Source organism: Magnolia sinica, chromosome 6 (assembly GCF_029962835.1).
Source record: "Magnolia sinica isolate HGM2019 chromosome 6, MsV1, whole genome shotgun sequence".
NCBI lineage: Eukaryota > Viridiplantae > Streptophyta > Magnoliopsida > Magnoliales > Magnoliaceae > Magnolia > Magnolia sinica.
This window is the reverse complement of record NC_080578.1, coordinates 99,699,316-99,713,902: the sequence shown is the minus strand read 5'-3', so window position 1 is coordinate 99,713,902 and position 14,587 is coordinate 99,699,316. Positions and strand designations below refer to the sequence as shown.

The window sequence follows — 14,587 nt, the reverse complement described above, 5'->3', positions numbered from 1 at the left end:
GGTCTGGATTTGTGAACCACATCTCAGTGGGCCAAATAAATGATTGTGAATGTTTTAATGGGAGGAAAACCCATCTCAACTATTGTATGTGGTGTGACCCATCCAAGTCCTAGATTGAATTGATTTTAAGCACGTGGCCCACCATAGAATGTTGCATATCTAACTGATGGGGTAGATGTTTGACACACATCACGGCGGATCCCACACAGCTCGACCTTATGGGAGATTCCCATGAGATTGACCTCATAGTACCAATATATATATATATATATATATATATATATATATATATATATATATATATATAATTCAAGTCTAGTTTGGTGGAGGCTCCAAGTTGACTCCTCCCAAATGAATATGGAGTTACTTGAGTTCCTGGGTTTTCAAACTACGATGGATGCAAATTGTTATGAAATGTAGTGTGGCCAAACAAAGTCTTAATTTATTTTTTGGCTCAATAATTGTTAATTTTAAAATTTCAAATTACTATTGCAGGATTGGCTATGGAATTATTCTCGGAGATTGGCCGAACTGCATGGGTTCAATACATGAACTCTAGAAGCCTTGAAGAGAATCTTGATTGTCTGAGAACTGAAATGCAAGAGTTGGATAGCCGGCAGACCGATGTAATTATTGCACTCGACATGGCCAGGGTACATTACAAGCCAAATAACTAAAATAGAAGAGGATTGTAGAAAAGTAGGGAGATATTTATTACACTCACGTGTAGCATCGGGAAATTTTGTCATAAAGAAGATTGAAGAGGTGGTGAAGCTTAAGGAGAAAGGTCGATTTTCAGAAGGGTTACTTGCTGATCTATTACCTGAAATGAGAATTATGCCGACGACGAAACTGGTGGGTAGAACGACAGCTGAAAGAAATTTGGAACAGATTTGGGAGTCATTAATGGACCATGAGGCCAGAATTATTGGTGTCTATGGTATGGGGGGCGTGGGCAAAACCACCATCATGAGACACATTTACAATAGAATAAAGAGCCAAAAAATTTGGGTGACGGTTTCTAATGATTCTAGTATTGAGAGATTGCAAAATAGCATTGCACAAGCAATAGGATTGGATCTTTCCAATGAACACGATGAAATGAGAAGGTCCATGAAATTGTTCGAGGCTTTGAAGCGTAGGGAGAAGCTCATTGTCATCTTTGATGATGTGTGGGATTCATTTCCATTGGAAATGGTAGGGATTGCCGAGGACATGGCATGCAAAATAGTATTGACTACTCGATCAAAAAATGTGTGCCGAGCTATGAACTGCCAAAAAACGTTTGAAGTGAAGGTTCTCTCGACAGAAGAAGCATGGGAATTATTTAAGGAAAAGCTTGGAGTTAATGCGGTGCTTTCTTCTGAGGTAGAACAGATTGCGAAGCTTGTCACTAAAGAATGTGCTGGTTTGCCACTTGGAATCATCACAGTAGCAAGTGCAATGAGAGAAAAGAATGATATTAGAGAATGGAGAAATGCATTAGAGGAGTTACAATGCTCAACGATGGATATCGAAGGCATGGATGATAAAGTTTTTCGAATTTTGAAATTTAGTTACGAGCGATTAAAAAATGAGAAGATTCAATCTTGTTTCTTGTATTGTGCTTTGTTTCCAGAGGACTATGAATTCTCTCCTAAAAAGTTGGTAAGGTATTGGATGGCAGAAGGATTGATAGATGATATGGGAGACTGGGGAAAGGAAATTGACAAAGGACACACAATATTAAATGGACTGATAGATGTTTGTATGTTGGTAAGGAGGTCTCCTTCTTGTGTAATAATGCATGATTTAATAAGAGATTTGGCCATTAGTATTACAAGGAAGAGCCCTCGGTTTGTGGTCAAGGCTGGGATCCAAATAAGGAGATCAATTGGTACAGAAGAATTCCCTGAAGATGCTGACAGAATATCATTTATGAGAAATGTTGGGGGCAAAAATACAAGTCCGGGGACTCGGACTTAATGCCTCGGGACTCGGACTTGATACCTCGGGTCGCCGAAGGATGCGTCAAATCCGAGGCATGGTTCGCTAAACCGAGACAATGGTTGAGTCGGTTCGAACGACTTATCAGCGTTCCGGGCATGTGTCGGGCGGACCGCCTTGCAAGACCGACCGTCGCTAGGTCAGATCTCATCCCGGATATCTTGGGATAAGATCTCCGACCCCGAAGCTCACGGGATCGGATAATGGCTCAAGATGGGCACGATCCTATCTCCGTGATACCCGAGAAGATCCCGCGCTCAATATCAGGAGGACCCCAGCAGCTATAAAAGGAGGACCCTTGTCACCTTGAGAGGTACGAAACAAATTCCTCCTAAAAACCTTCCAATACTTTGAGACCCCGAGTCCAGGCCCCTGACTTGGCATCGGAGGGTCCCCTGCTCGAGCCGGGTCTCCTTTGTTTTCTTTCGGTGCAGGCATACAAGGGTCCAGGAGGACGAACTAGATAATTGCATCAACAGTTGGGCCGTCTGTGGGAACGTGCAAAAAGCCATCTCGTATCTCTATCGAGTCCAATGGTGATGACTAGAAGGACGGTCCCGAGAAGAAGATTTGAATGAGAACGCGATTACAGGGCCACCCGGTCCAAGCCGTTCCCCCAGCCCCGAACCCACCTAACAACCGCCGACGAGGGGCGACCGGAACAAGCAACAATCAGACGGGTCGCGACGATGGGCGGTTGGACAAGGAGGTTCAAGAATCCGCTCCGATATGAATACGATGAAGCAGATTCTGGAACGAATGTATCAGCAGCAAATGCACCCACTCCCGCATCTTCAAGGGGAGACAGCGCACCGACGGCGGCGGTTGATCCTCAACCTTCGGCGCCCAGTCCTTCCGGCCGAGCCAACCCCAAGGCGGTCGTAACCATCTCCAGCGCATTCACCAACGCCTCCCTCCCCGACCGATCTTCGCACGAAATAGAACGAAGAAGGCGCAATCGCCCTTCCATGGAAGGCACGGCAAGCAGCGAACCTTGGAAAGCCGACATTCAAAATTTCAAAAAGAAGTGCGGGAAGAGATGGCAAAAGAGATGGCGAACATAAAGCACGGCCGGAAATATTCAACCGGGTCCGAAGCGAAAGCGTCCCCCTTTGTGGACTCGGTAATGAAAGCCCGATTGCCCGAGAGGTTTCGATTACCTCAAATCACTCCTTTCACCGGCAAGACTGACCCGACCGAGCATATTGAGTGCTTCAGAACCTATATGGAACTCCATGATGCCTCGGATGCAGTAATGTGTCGGGCCTTTTCTCTTACATTGACTGATGTAGCTCGACTGTGGTTCAAACAGCTGAAGCCAAAGTCCATCAGTTCATTCGTTGAGCTGAGCAACGCCTTCCTCACCAACTTCATCGGCGGAAAGAAAAAATTAAAGCCCCCTGCACATCTGAATAACCTAGTTCAGAAGCAGGGAGAGCTATTGAAAGATTACATCAAGCGTTTTAATTTCGAATCCCTTCAAGTTCGAAAACATTCGGAAGAAACGGCCCTCAATGCACTCATGCAAGGAGTTAGGGATAAGCCATTCCTGGCATCTCTAGACAAAACTCCGCCCGATACTCTGGCAGAGTTTATGGCACGGTCCGATAAATATGCCAACGCCGAGGAAGCGCGAATCCTGCGTGAAACTAAAACCTCGGCCAAAGAGTCGGCCAAAAAAGAAGCCGACTCAACCGGGGGAAGGAAACGCAAAGAGGATCAAGCGCGTGACGAGCGAAGGTCAGGAAAACGGCCGGATCGAAAATTTTCCACATATACTCCCCTGAATAAGACTCGGGAAGAGGTACTGATGGAAATAAAAAACGAAGGCTTTGTTAGCTGGCCCAGTAAGCTCAGGAGTAATCCTAATCGGCGGGATAAGGATAAGTACTGCCATTATCATCGCGATCACGGGCATAACACAAGTGATTGCCGTCACTTAAAAGAAGAGATCGAAAGACTTATAAAAGACGGCCGACTCAGAGAACATATGGTCAAAGCTGGGGCATCTGAGGCGCGCCCAACCGAGAGTCATCCTATGGAAGAAATCCGGACGATTATCGGCGGTCCACAATGTGGGGGCGACTCAAACAACGCGCGAAGGAATCATGCACGAAAACTTAGTCAGCCTCAGTCCGAGCTCATGATTATAGATCGGCCATCAAAGGAGAAGAAAAGAGAAAGATATCGCATCTCGTTCACAGAAGAAGATGCCCGAGGCATCTATCACCCCCACGATGACGCATTGATTGTCACCCTGACCATCGCTAACCGAAAGGTGTTTCGTATACTCGTCGATACGGGGTCATCTGCAGACGTGTTATTTACCCAGGCGTTCGACAAAATGGGGATCGAACGATCCACACTGCGCCCAGTTCGGACCCCGTTGATCGGTTTTTACGGAGGACAGGTGCTGCCTGAAGGGATTGTCTCGTTACCACTCACTGCTGGCAGTACCCCATATCAGACGACGGTGATGGTAGACTTCCTGGTCGTCGATCAACCATCGGTATACAACGCAATACTCGGCCGACCTTTGTTGAGTCTCCTCCAGGCCGTGGTGTCCACTTACCATCTTTCCATGAAATTCCCGACCGAATCGGGAGTCGGGATTGTCAAAGGAGACCAGCAGGATGCGAGGCGATGCTACATGATAGCCGTAAAAGGAGCCGCCGACAAAAGTCCGACCAACATATTAACAATCGAATCGCTAGACCCTCGGGGCGAGAATTATGAACGAGGACAGCCGGTCGAGGATCTTGTCTCGGTCCCCTTGGTCGAGACAGATGGATCCAAGACGGTACGAATTGGCTCGTCTCTGCAGTCCCCTTTGAAAGAAAAGCTGATAGCCCTGCTCCGTAGGTACGCCGACGTCTTTGCCTGGGGTCACGAAGATATGCCCGGGATCGACCCCTCTGTGGTGACCCACCGACTCAACATCGATCCGTCGTATCGACCGATCCGACAGAAGCGGCGACCGCTCGGCCCTGAACGATACGCTATCATCGAAGAAGAAGTCAACAAACTCCTCCAGGCTAATTTCATAGAAGAAATACACTATCCAGAGTGGGTCGCGAATGTCGTGCTTGTAAAGAAATCCAACGGGAAGTGGCGAGTCTGTATCGACTATACCGACTTAAATAAAGCCTGCCCCAAGGATAGCTTTCCGCTTCCGAGGATAGACCAGTTAGTAGATAGTACAGCCGGACATGAGCTCCTTAGCTTCATGGATGCATATTCAGGGTATAATCAAATTGTAATGCATCAAACAGATAAATCAAAAACTACCTTTGTCACCGACAAAGGCCTTTATTGTTACCGAGTGATGCCATTTGGTCTGAAGAATGCCGGCGCAACTTATCAAAGGTTAGTTAACAAAATCTTTGCTCGGCTTATAGGCCGGACTATGGAAGTATACATCGACGACATGCTCGTCAAAAGCATACACGCGGCAGATCATGTGAATAATTTGGAAGAAATGTTTCTAATCCTACGGAAGTTCCGGATGAAGCTGAATCCAAGTAAATGTGCTTTTGGAGTAGGCTCCGGTAAATTCCTCGGTTTCTTGGTCAGTCAGCGAGGAATAGAGGCAAACCCTGAGAAGATAAAGGCTCTGATTGATATGGAATCCCCCAGAACCATTAAGGACGTCCAAAGATTGGCCGGACGAGTCGCAGCACTCAATCGGTTCCTGTCCAGAGCAACGGATAAGTGTCTCCCTTTTTACAAACAATTGAAAGGAAGACAAGCGATGGGTTGGACGGAAGAGTGTGAAGCAGCATTCCAGCAATTAAAATTATATCTCGGTTCTGCACCTCTCTTATCAAAACCTGAACCGGGGGAGTCGTTGCTCCTCTATCTAGCTGTATCCGAGGCAGCGGTTAGCTCGGCTTTGATACGAGAATCAGAAGGAAAGCAACTACCGGTTTACTACGTCAGCAAAGCGTCAGCAGAAACGAGATACCCAAGCTTGGAAAAAGTGTCCTAGGCTATAATAACAACCTCTCGGCGACTTAGGCCGTACTTCCATGCCCACACCATCATTGTAATGACCAACCTTCCGCTTCGCCAGGTACTGCAGAAACCAGAAGCTTCCGGCCGACTCACCAAATGGGCTATCGAGCTGAGTGAGTTTGATATTCAATACCGACCAAAGGCAGCAATCAAAGGGCAAGCCGTAGCTGATTTTATCGCCGAGGGAACGTCTTCAGCCGAACTTTCAGCAAATGATACACCGAAGGACGGTGCAGCTCCGACCTCAACCGCTCCCCCTTGCCCTATTCCGTGGAATCTGTATGTTGACGGTTCTTCCAACTCGAAGGCCAGTGGGGCTGGGGTTGTGCTGGAAACCCCCGATCATACTTACATACAATATGCCTTACGACTTGGATTCCAAGCGACGAACAATACGGCGGAATATGAAGCGTTGTTACTCGGCCTCCGACTCGCCGCTAGCATGGAGGTCACTCACCTAAGTGTTTTCAGCGACTCTCAGTTGGTTGTTAACCAGGTTACCGGTGTATACCAGACACGAAAAGACCAGTTAAGGGCATACATGCAGAAAGCAAAGGAACTCATCAACGGATTTCAACTCTGTCGCGTCACTCGGATCCCTCGTACGAAAAACAGCAAAGCCGATTTGTTAGCAAAGCTCGCCTCGGCCGATGAAGATGAGATACCCAGGTCCGTCCCTGTCGAATACGTTGACAAGCCCAGCATAGATGAACCAATTAGCGAGGCCGTCAATACAATCGACTCGGAACCTTCCTGGATTGATCCAATCCGCCAATACCTTGACGAAGGAAAGTTGCCCGAGGATCGTGCCGAGGCTCGACGAATTAAGATTCGAGCCTCCCGTTATACCATATTCAACGGAACCCTCTACAAGAAAGGTTACTACGCCCCGTTGCTGCGGTGCCTCAAACCCACCGAGGCAAACTATGTGTTACGGGAAATTCATGAAGGAATCTGCGGAAACCACTCTGGAGGGCGATCCCTCGCCTACAAGGTCCTACGACAGGGATACTACTGGCCCACTATCCAACACGACGCCCGCGAGCTTGTTCAAAAATGCGACAGATGCCAACGGTTCGCGGCAATTCCGAGGCAAGCACCCGAAGCATTAACGCCGATGACTGGTCCTTGGCCTTTCGCGCAGTGGGGCGTCGACATCATAGGACCGCTCCCTATGGGAAAAGGTCAGACCAAGTTTGCTGTGGTAGCGGTTGACTATTTCACGAAGTGGGCCGAGGCAGAACCATTAGCTAAAATAACCGAGCAGAAGATCACCGAATTTATATGGAAAAACATTATCTGCCGATTCGGGGTACCCCGTACCATCGTTACAGACAATGGAAGGCAATTTGATAACAGAAGCTTTCGCGGGATGTGCGACAACCTCGGAATCAGAAACGTTTACTCTTCGCCTCATCATCCTCAAACCAACGGACAAGTTGAAGCGGTTAATAAGATTATCAAGCAACATCTTCGGACCAAGCTTGGCCGGGCCAAAGGAGAATGGACCGAAGAGCTCCCGAAAATTCTTTGGGCCTACCGAACCACTGCTCGAACAGCCACGGGGGAGACTCCGTTTTCACTAGCTTATGGCTCGGAAGCCGTCACTCCCGTTGAAATCGGATTACCTTCGGCTCGAATCACCACATTCAATGCAGAAGCAAACGAAGAACTCCTAGCACTCGGACTCGACCTTCTGGACGAACAAAGGGAAGTGGCACGGCTGCGCACGGAGGCGCGGCAGCGACAAGTGGCTCGGTTCTACAATACCCGAGTTAGGATTAGAAGATTTCGAATGGGAGATATGATTCTTCGGAAAGTATTTTCTAACACCAAGGAATTTGGGTCGGGTACACTGGGACCCAATTGGGAAGGACCCTACATCGTCTCGGGCACTATTAGACCGGGAACGTATCAGCTGGAAGACCTAAACGGACAGCCGTTGCCTCACCCTTGGAACGCTGAACACCTCAAAGTCTACTATCCCTAGTTCTATATTCAACGATTAAAGAAAGGATAAAGCCAAGTCAAATAAGTAAAAGTAGGCATTTCTCTTTCATTCCTCAAAACATATGTAAGTACAAAGCAAGTGAATACATCAAAGCAAAAAAAAATACATGTCCAAGGGCCCCGGTAACTGTCCTCATGCACCGGCCTCATCCCCAGCAGTATCTTCAGCAGTGGCGTCCGGGTTCTCGGATCCCGAGGCTGCTCCACCCTCGATTTCTGAAAGGTCAAGGTCAGGGAAGGATTTCTTTATGTCCTTGACGCATTCCAGATATCCGCTTTGGAACAAGCGGTCCCTTTCATCCTCGAACTCCGCCGACTCGAGGAATGCTTGGACGGCTTGGTCCCTAGCCCTCTCGGCCTCCCGAGTCTTCTCGACGGCCTGCTGAATGTGCTCCGCCGCCTCAAGCTTAGCCCGAGCTAAATCATCCGCGCACGAAGCATGGACTGCTAGAACTCGCTGATTCTCCTCTTCAGCTTTGGAGAGTCGAGCCAGCGCCTGGGCGACCTCTGCCTTCGCTTCGTCCAGGGCTCTTCTGGAGGAAGCCGCCTCTGCCCTCGCGTCTTCAGCAGCTTTCCGGGCAAGGGACGCCTCGCCTGTCAGGACGCCAACCCGGATCTCGGCCTCCCCGCGTCGACCTTCGGCCTCAGACAGAAGAGCCTGCAGCCGATGAGTTGAGGATAGCTCCTTGCTGGCCTTGATTAAGCAAGGAGCGAGTTCAAAAAGCATCCGGGCAGCGTGGCTAACGGTCTGCGACGACGGGGCGTTGTAGAGTTTCACGAACTCTCTTTCGCACCCGCGGGCCAGGGCCCAAGGAACCATCCCCGACACCACTTGCTCCAGGATTGACGGCCCCTCCTGGTTCGTCTCCTCCCCTCGGGAGGACGCGGCCTCGGTCTCTTCTTCCCGACTCGGCACAGCCGTCTCAACGCGTGTCGAGTCAGGTGCCGCCTGAGGCTCCGAAGCAGCAATCGCCGTCTCTTCCGCCCTTTCGTCCGGGTCGGGAATCACGACGACGGAAGGAGCAGAAGAGCTCGCTGGCTCTTTCTCCTTCCGCAGCACCCTTTGCCTTTTCGGCGGCCGAGGCTCCGAAAGAAGAACCGACCGCGGAGGAGCCTTCAACCTCGTAACTGGCCTGAGGGCAGGACGAGCTCCAGTCATCTCCGGTTCAGGGACAATCCTGAGGTTGGGACAAAAAAAAAAAAAAAAAAAAAAGGATAAGTTATGACGAAGTAAGTCGGGGGAAATTCGGAAAATCCAGAAGATTCATTCCCAATTACCTGTAACTTCCGAGTCCAGACCTGCAAGATGAAGGCGTTCCGGCTGTAGAAGCACCTTCCAAGACCTGTCCCTCGGATCCAACGACCTCAACTCTTTGATCCGAGCCGAGGCAGTGGTGCCGAGCTTCGGCCGCTTCTTTGGAATATCTGCCAAACACAAGCCCGTCAGACTCAGAATATTACAAAAAAAAAAAAGGGAGAGAAGACCCAAGTCACCTGCTCTTTGGAACGCCCGAGGGACACGAGCCTCGTAGGACCCGGACTCATCCGTCTCCCAGCGACCACATGCCCAAAACCAACGCTCTCTCCAGTGTTTGTTGGAAGTGGGAGGGTCGGTTATCAGGGAACCGCCTCCGCCTCGCCAAGCAGCGAAGACGTAGAAGCCGGGGTAGTTCGGATTTACCCGCACTTGATACAGGTGGAGAAATTCGTCGACTGTAAGTGGTGGTTGTTCCATCTCAGCCCACAACACTGCACATCCGAGTAAGTTCCTCCACCCATTCGGGACTATCTGCCCCGGGGCAATCTTTATGCGAGACAAAACTCCCCGGACTATGGTCTGAAGGGGCAGACGCAAGCCGCATTGCATCGACACTTGGTAAATCGCGACTGCCCCGGCAGGAGGGTGATCCGGTAAATCATTCGGACGGGGAAGGTAGGTGATGACCGACTCGGGAATATGGTACCCGACTCGGATTCTGTCCAAGTCCGTCTCAGTCAAGACTGAGGGAACCGGACCGCTTAAATCTTCCCCCGATCCTTCTTCTTCAGATTCGGCCTGCGCCGACTCACCAACAGGAGCAAGATCAGGGGTTCCTTCGGCGATTAAAATTTCATCTTCTTCCTCCTCATCCTCCTCCATATCCCTTGGCAAGTTAGGCCTTCCCGGGCGGGTTAATAGAGACGACCCGCCCCGAGAAGGAACGACGGAAGCAGGGCGCTCCGCCGGAGCTTCGGTGACTCTCTCCGGTAGACAAGCAGCGTTGGCGTCCACTGCTATCTCCGTCAGTAAGGAAGGCGATTCCGCAACGTTCCAAAAACGTTGCGCTTCGCCTTCGTCTCCGGGCTCCCCTGGGACTTTGAGAACTCCTATCCGCCATTATTACCAAATAAAGAGGAAGGAGAAACTCACCGGAGGGAGAAAGGAAAACGGAGATGGCGGAAAGAGGCACCGACGGTAAAGAGAAAGAAAAGGAATGAGACGAAAGGCTATGTAAACCCTAAAGAAAATGCGGAGCGGGAATGACAAGAGCAGTAAAAGTTTAAAGTGCGGGGCCCCTGACGTTATATAAGGTCGCCATACAGCGGAGACAATTAATGAGGAAATGATTCGACGCCTGCATCGATTCCCTCGCTCGACACGTGGCGCACGTCAACTGGCAACAATAATACCTTCGCTACGTGTCCAATCCTCATTGGCGGGATGTGTGATTTGACGGCTGACGGCGCATGCGATGTCAGAAGCTGAACCGTCCCCCATCAAAGGCCTCATGGAATGCATTTAATGATCACGACTCATCTCGGACTGAGTTACGAACCGACTCCAAACTCGCTACTCCTCAGTGTCATATGAAACACACGGAGTAAGGGGGCTTACTGTTGGGGGCAAAAATACAAGTCCGGGGACTCGGACTTAATGCCTCGGGACTCGGACTTGATACCTCGGGTCGCCGAAGGATGCGTCAAATCCGAGGCATGGTTCGCTAAACCGAGACAATGGTTGAGTCGGTTCGAACGACTTATCAGCGTTCCGGGCATGTGTCGGGCGGACCGCCTTGCAAGACCGACCGTCGCTAGGTCAGATCTCATCCCGGATATCTTGGGATAAGATCTCCGACCCCGAAGCTCACGGGATCGGATAATGGCTCAAGATGGGCACGATCCTATCTCCGTGATACCCGAGAAGATCCCGCGCTCAATATCAGGAGGACCCCAGCAGCTATAAAAGGAGGACCCTTGTCACCTTGAGAGGTACGAAACAAATTCCTCCTAAAAACCTTCCAATACTTTGAGACCCCGAGTCCAGGCCTGACTTTGGCATCGGAGGGTCCCCTGCTCGAGCCAGGGTCTCCTTTGTTTTCTTTCTGTGCAGGCATACAAGGGTCCAGGAGGACGAACCAGACAATTGCATCAACAAGAAATAAAATTGAAATGCTTTCAGGCGAACCAAACTGCCCAAAACTCTCCACATTGTTGTTGAGAGAGAATCTTCTCTGGGGCAACATTTCTCATGAGTTCTTTAATCGCATGAACAGCCTCAGAGTTCTCGACCTCTCTGACACTCAGATTAAGTATTTGCCAGCATCAGTTTCAAACTTGGAGAACCTGCATGCACTCTTACTAAATAGATGTAGAAGGTTAAGGGAGGTACCGTCCTTAGCAAAGCTCAAGCGTCTAAGAATTTTGAACCTCTTTGATACTGACATCAAAGAAGTGCCAGATGGTATGGAATGTTTGGTTAACCTTAAACAGCTTTATGTTTCGTTTGAAAATGTTGTTGGTTGTAATTCATTAGTGCTTCCTGATGGTATTGTCAAGTTGGAGATGGAGGGATGCGATCTGTCAAGCTTACCCTGCCTCTCTCACTTGCAACGCGTACAGAAATGTAGTATCGGACACAGTAGCATGGAGTGGTTGTTGCCAATAAGAGACGACAGCACCATAACGTCTTTACCCTCAATACGGAAACTGTCTCTACAATGGCTTCCGAATTTGAGGGGTCTGTGTGAGGGATTCTTGCGACCTGGCTCATTCTCATGCCTCAAAATCATGCGTGTCATCGGATGCCAAGTATTGGAGAATCTCATGTCACTTGAATTGTTTCAGCACCTCCAATGCCTCGAATACATTCATATTCAAGCATGCAGTAAGATGGAGGAGGTGATAAAAGGAGGAGAAGAAGCTATGGTTGAAGAAGAAGGTGATAACAATAACAATAACAATACCATCCAACTCCGAAAGTTGAGGAAGTTGATATTGAGAAATTTACGGAAATTGAAAAGCATTTGTAAGCAGGTAATCATTTGCCCTTCCCTGAATAGGATTGTTATAGAAGGTTGTCCTCGGCTGAAGAAGATCCCTCTTTCCTTGGACAACTCATCGTCCGTTAAGAAAGGAGGGATAGAAGGAAGCAAAGAATGGTGGGATGCATTGGCGTGGGATGATCCCAACACCCAAACACTCCTCCAACCTCTTTTTCATGAAGTTCGTGAAGTGGAAGGACTTGGAATGAAAAGAAGAGCAGAAGAAAATTTAGAAGAGGTTGCTTCGACGTCACGGCAGCGGTAATCTCCTCATTAGGATGGACTTTGGATTTTTATTTTATTTTTTAGTAAATTTGGTATTTTAAATTTAAAATAAGTATGGTTGAGAAATGTATTGTTAGTAAGAATGGGTTGTGTTCTTCTTCTTCTCTCTCTCTCTGTGTTTATGTATTATTATAGTGATTAGCATATGGATGTATCATTGGAGTTTACCCATCTAATAAGAGGTAAAGCATTTTTGTGTGAGACACTTTATATATATCAAATCCAAACCATTTTTGTGTCATACGTGTTGAACGGATCATAGCTCAAATACGGAGGAGGTGAAATCTACTCCGACCATCAGGTGCATCAGCCCCTGTTAGTCCCAAGGCCCTAAAATCAGCCATATCAGTAATTTATGTGGATCACACACTAGTGGAAATTGTGTACATGGAATGCTCAGTGCTCACCCCAACCATCAAATGCCCACCACTAAAAACTACGTAGGGCCCATTGGAATGTTTATTTTCCATCCAACTCATTGAGAAGATGACAAAGATTTGAATGAAGGGACGACACAAATATCTGTTTGATCTAGAACTCTTGCCGCCCTCGGTAAGTTTTTAACAGCAATCATCACTATTTCCTGTGGCGTGGTCCACCTTTAGATTCGAATCTGCTTCATTTTTTAACTCTTAACCTAAAATGATATGAAGAAATGGATTTAAGACAAATACATCAAGATGGACCCCACAATCAGTAAACCACCCACCCCATTGGATCTTGGATCCACGACTCAGCACAAACTGGGGCTTTGAGGGACCAGCATGATGTATGTTTTTTTTTATCCATTTTGCCGCATCATTTTATGGTACGAGCCAAAAAATGAGGCAGATCAAAGACTTAAGTGTACCCCATGGTGGGATTAAATTCCTACTTTTGAAAAGTTACTGAGGGCCACAGAAGTTTAGGTCCATATGATTTTTGTGTTTTCCCTGTCATTCATGTCTATATGATCTTATGAACAGGTTGGATGGCAAATAAATATTAAGGTGGGCCTTAGGAAGGTCTCGATGGTGGGCATTATTGGAACCATTGCTTAAATGTGGTGTGGTCCACTTGAGCCTTGGATTTGCCTCGCTCTTTTAGTCTCGTAACGTAAAAAGATGGCAAAAATGGATGAACGGTGTGGATAAAAGCCATACATCACAATGGCCCCTCGGCGTAGCCTTTCCGGAGCTCGAATTTTTGGCCCTGACCCACTCTCGATTGACATATCTGGGCCTGAAATGAAAGCTTATTTATTAAATGAACTTGGATTATAATGTGTGGAGAGAGCCCATCTCCCTGACCTAGCCCAGCCTGTTTAGGGTTTCAACTTTCATGGGTCTTTTTTCATGTATCATACATGGTGGGGCACATTTGATGAAGGGTCCAGATCTTGCACAAAGGTGCGTGGGCAGGCTTGGTCCGAACTGGGCTTGGTGTAGGTTTTACTTTGCAGGTAGACTTGGACATGCCTCGGCCCACATGAGCCCGGCCCGTTGACGGCCGCGTCAGCCCAGTCCATGGGCGTAAAATGCCCCCATGATTGATAGTCCGTGGGACCACCAAAGTGTGTTTAGATCGAACCGCTCGTCCTGGGTCCCGCAATGGATGAACCGTGAAGAAATTTCAGCTGACAGTAAGATTCAGTACGTTGGGACTACTAAAAATCATTTCAAACTGTCCGTTTGATACCCAGTGATCGGATGGCTAGAATCATCCAAGCAGCGTGAGATTTGGCCTATTTTCTGTCCATGGTGGAGCCAGTGATTTGGATAGTCTGGAGTCAATAGGGGATCTGAACCGTTGAAGTGATTGGCCTCACTCTGGATTGCATATCCACCGAAAGACTCTTGGATGGGAGATTGCTAAATCTTCAATTGGTGACCAACAAATAAACGGTTGAGAAGACAATATATCGACGGTCCCTATTGACAAAAAAGGGTTGTTTGCATCTGCCTCCTCTCTCTTATATAACAATTAGACATGCCCCATCTTATTTTAAATTT

The 14,587-nt window shown here is 48.3% G+C and overlaps 1 protein-coding gene across 1 annotated transcript; it reads left to right on the top strand.

Moving 5' to 3' along the window:
- Nucleotides 1-663: 663 nt before the first annotated feature.
- LOC131249785 (disease resistance protein At4g27190-like) lies at nucleotides 664-12,702 on the top strand. Its single transcript, XM_058250547.1, has 2 exons — nucleotides 664-1,945; nucleotides 11,390-12,702. The coding sequence occupies exons 1-2, from the start codon at nucleotides 829-831 to the stop codon at nucleotides 12,574-12,576; spliced, it is 2,304 nt and encodes a 767-aa protein (XP_058106530.1). The 5' UTR covers nucleotides 664-828; the 3' UTR covers nucleotides 12,577-12,702.
- The last annotated feature ends 1,885 nt before the right edge of the window (nucleotides 12,703-14,587 follow it).

Bases quoted from the DNA above. Each gene is read 5' to 3' on its own strand.
- LOC131249785 (XM_058250547.1), top strand. From the start codon at position 829: ATGAGAATTATGCCGACGACGAAACTGGTGGGTAGAACGACAGCTGAA. The intron at 1,946-11,389 runs GTCCGGGGACTC...CAGGCATACAAG, and splicing joins TGTTGGGGGCAAAAATACAA to GGTCCAGGAGGACGAACCAG.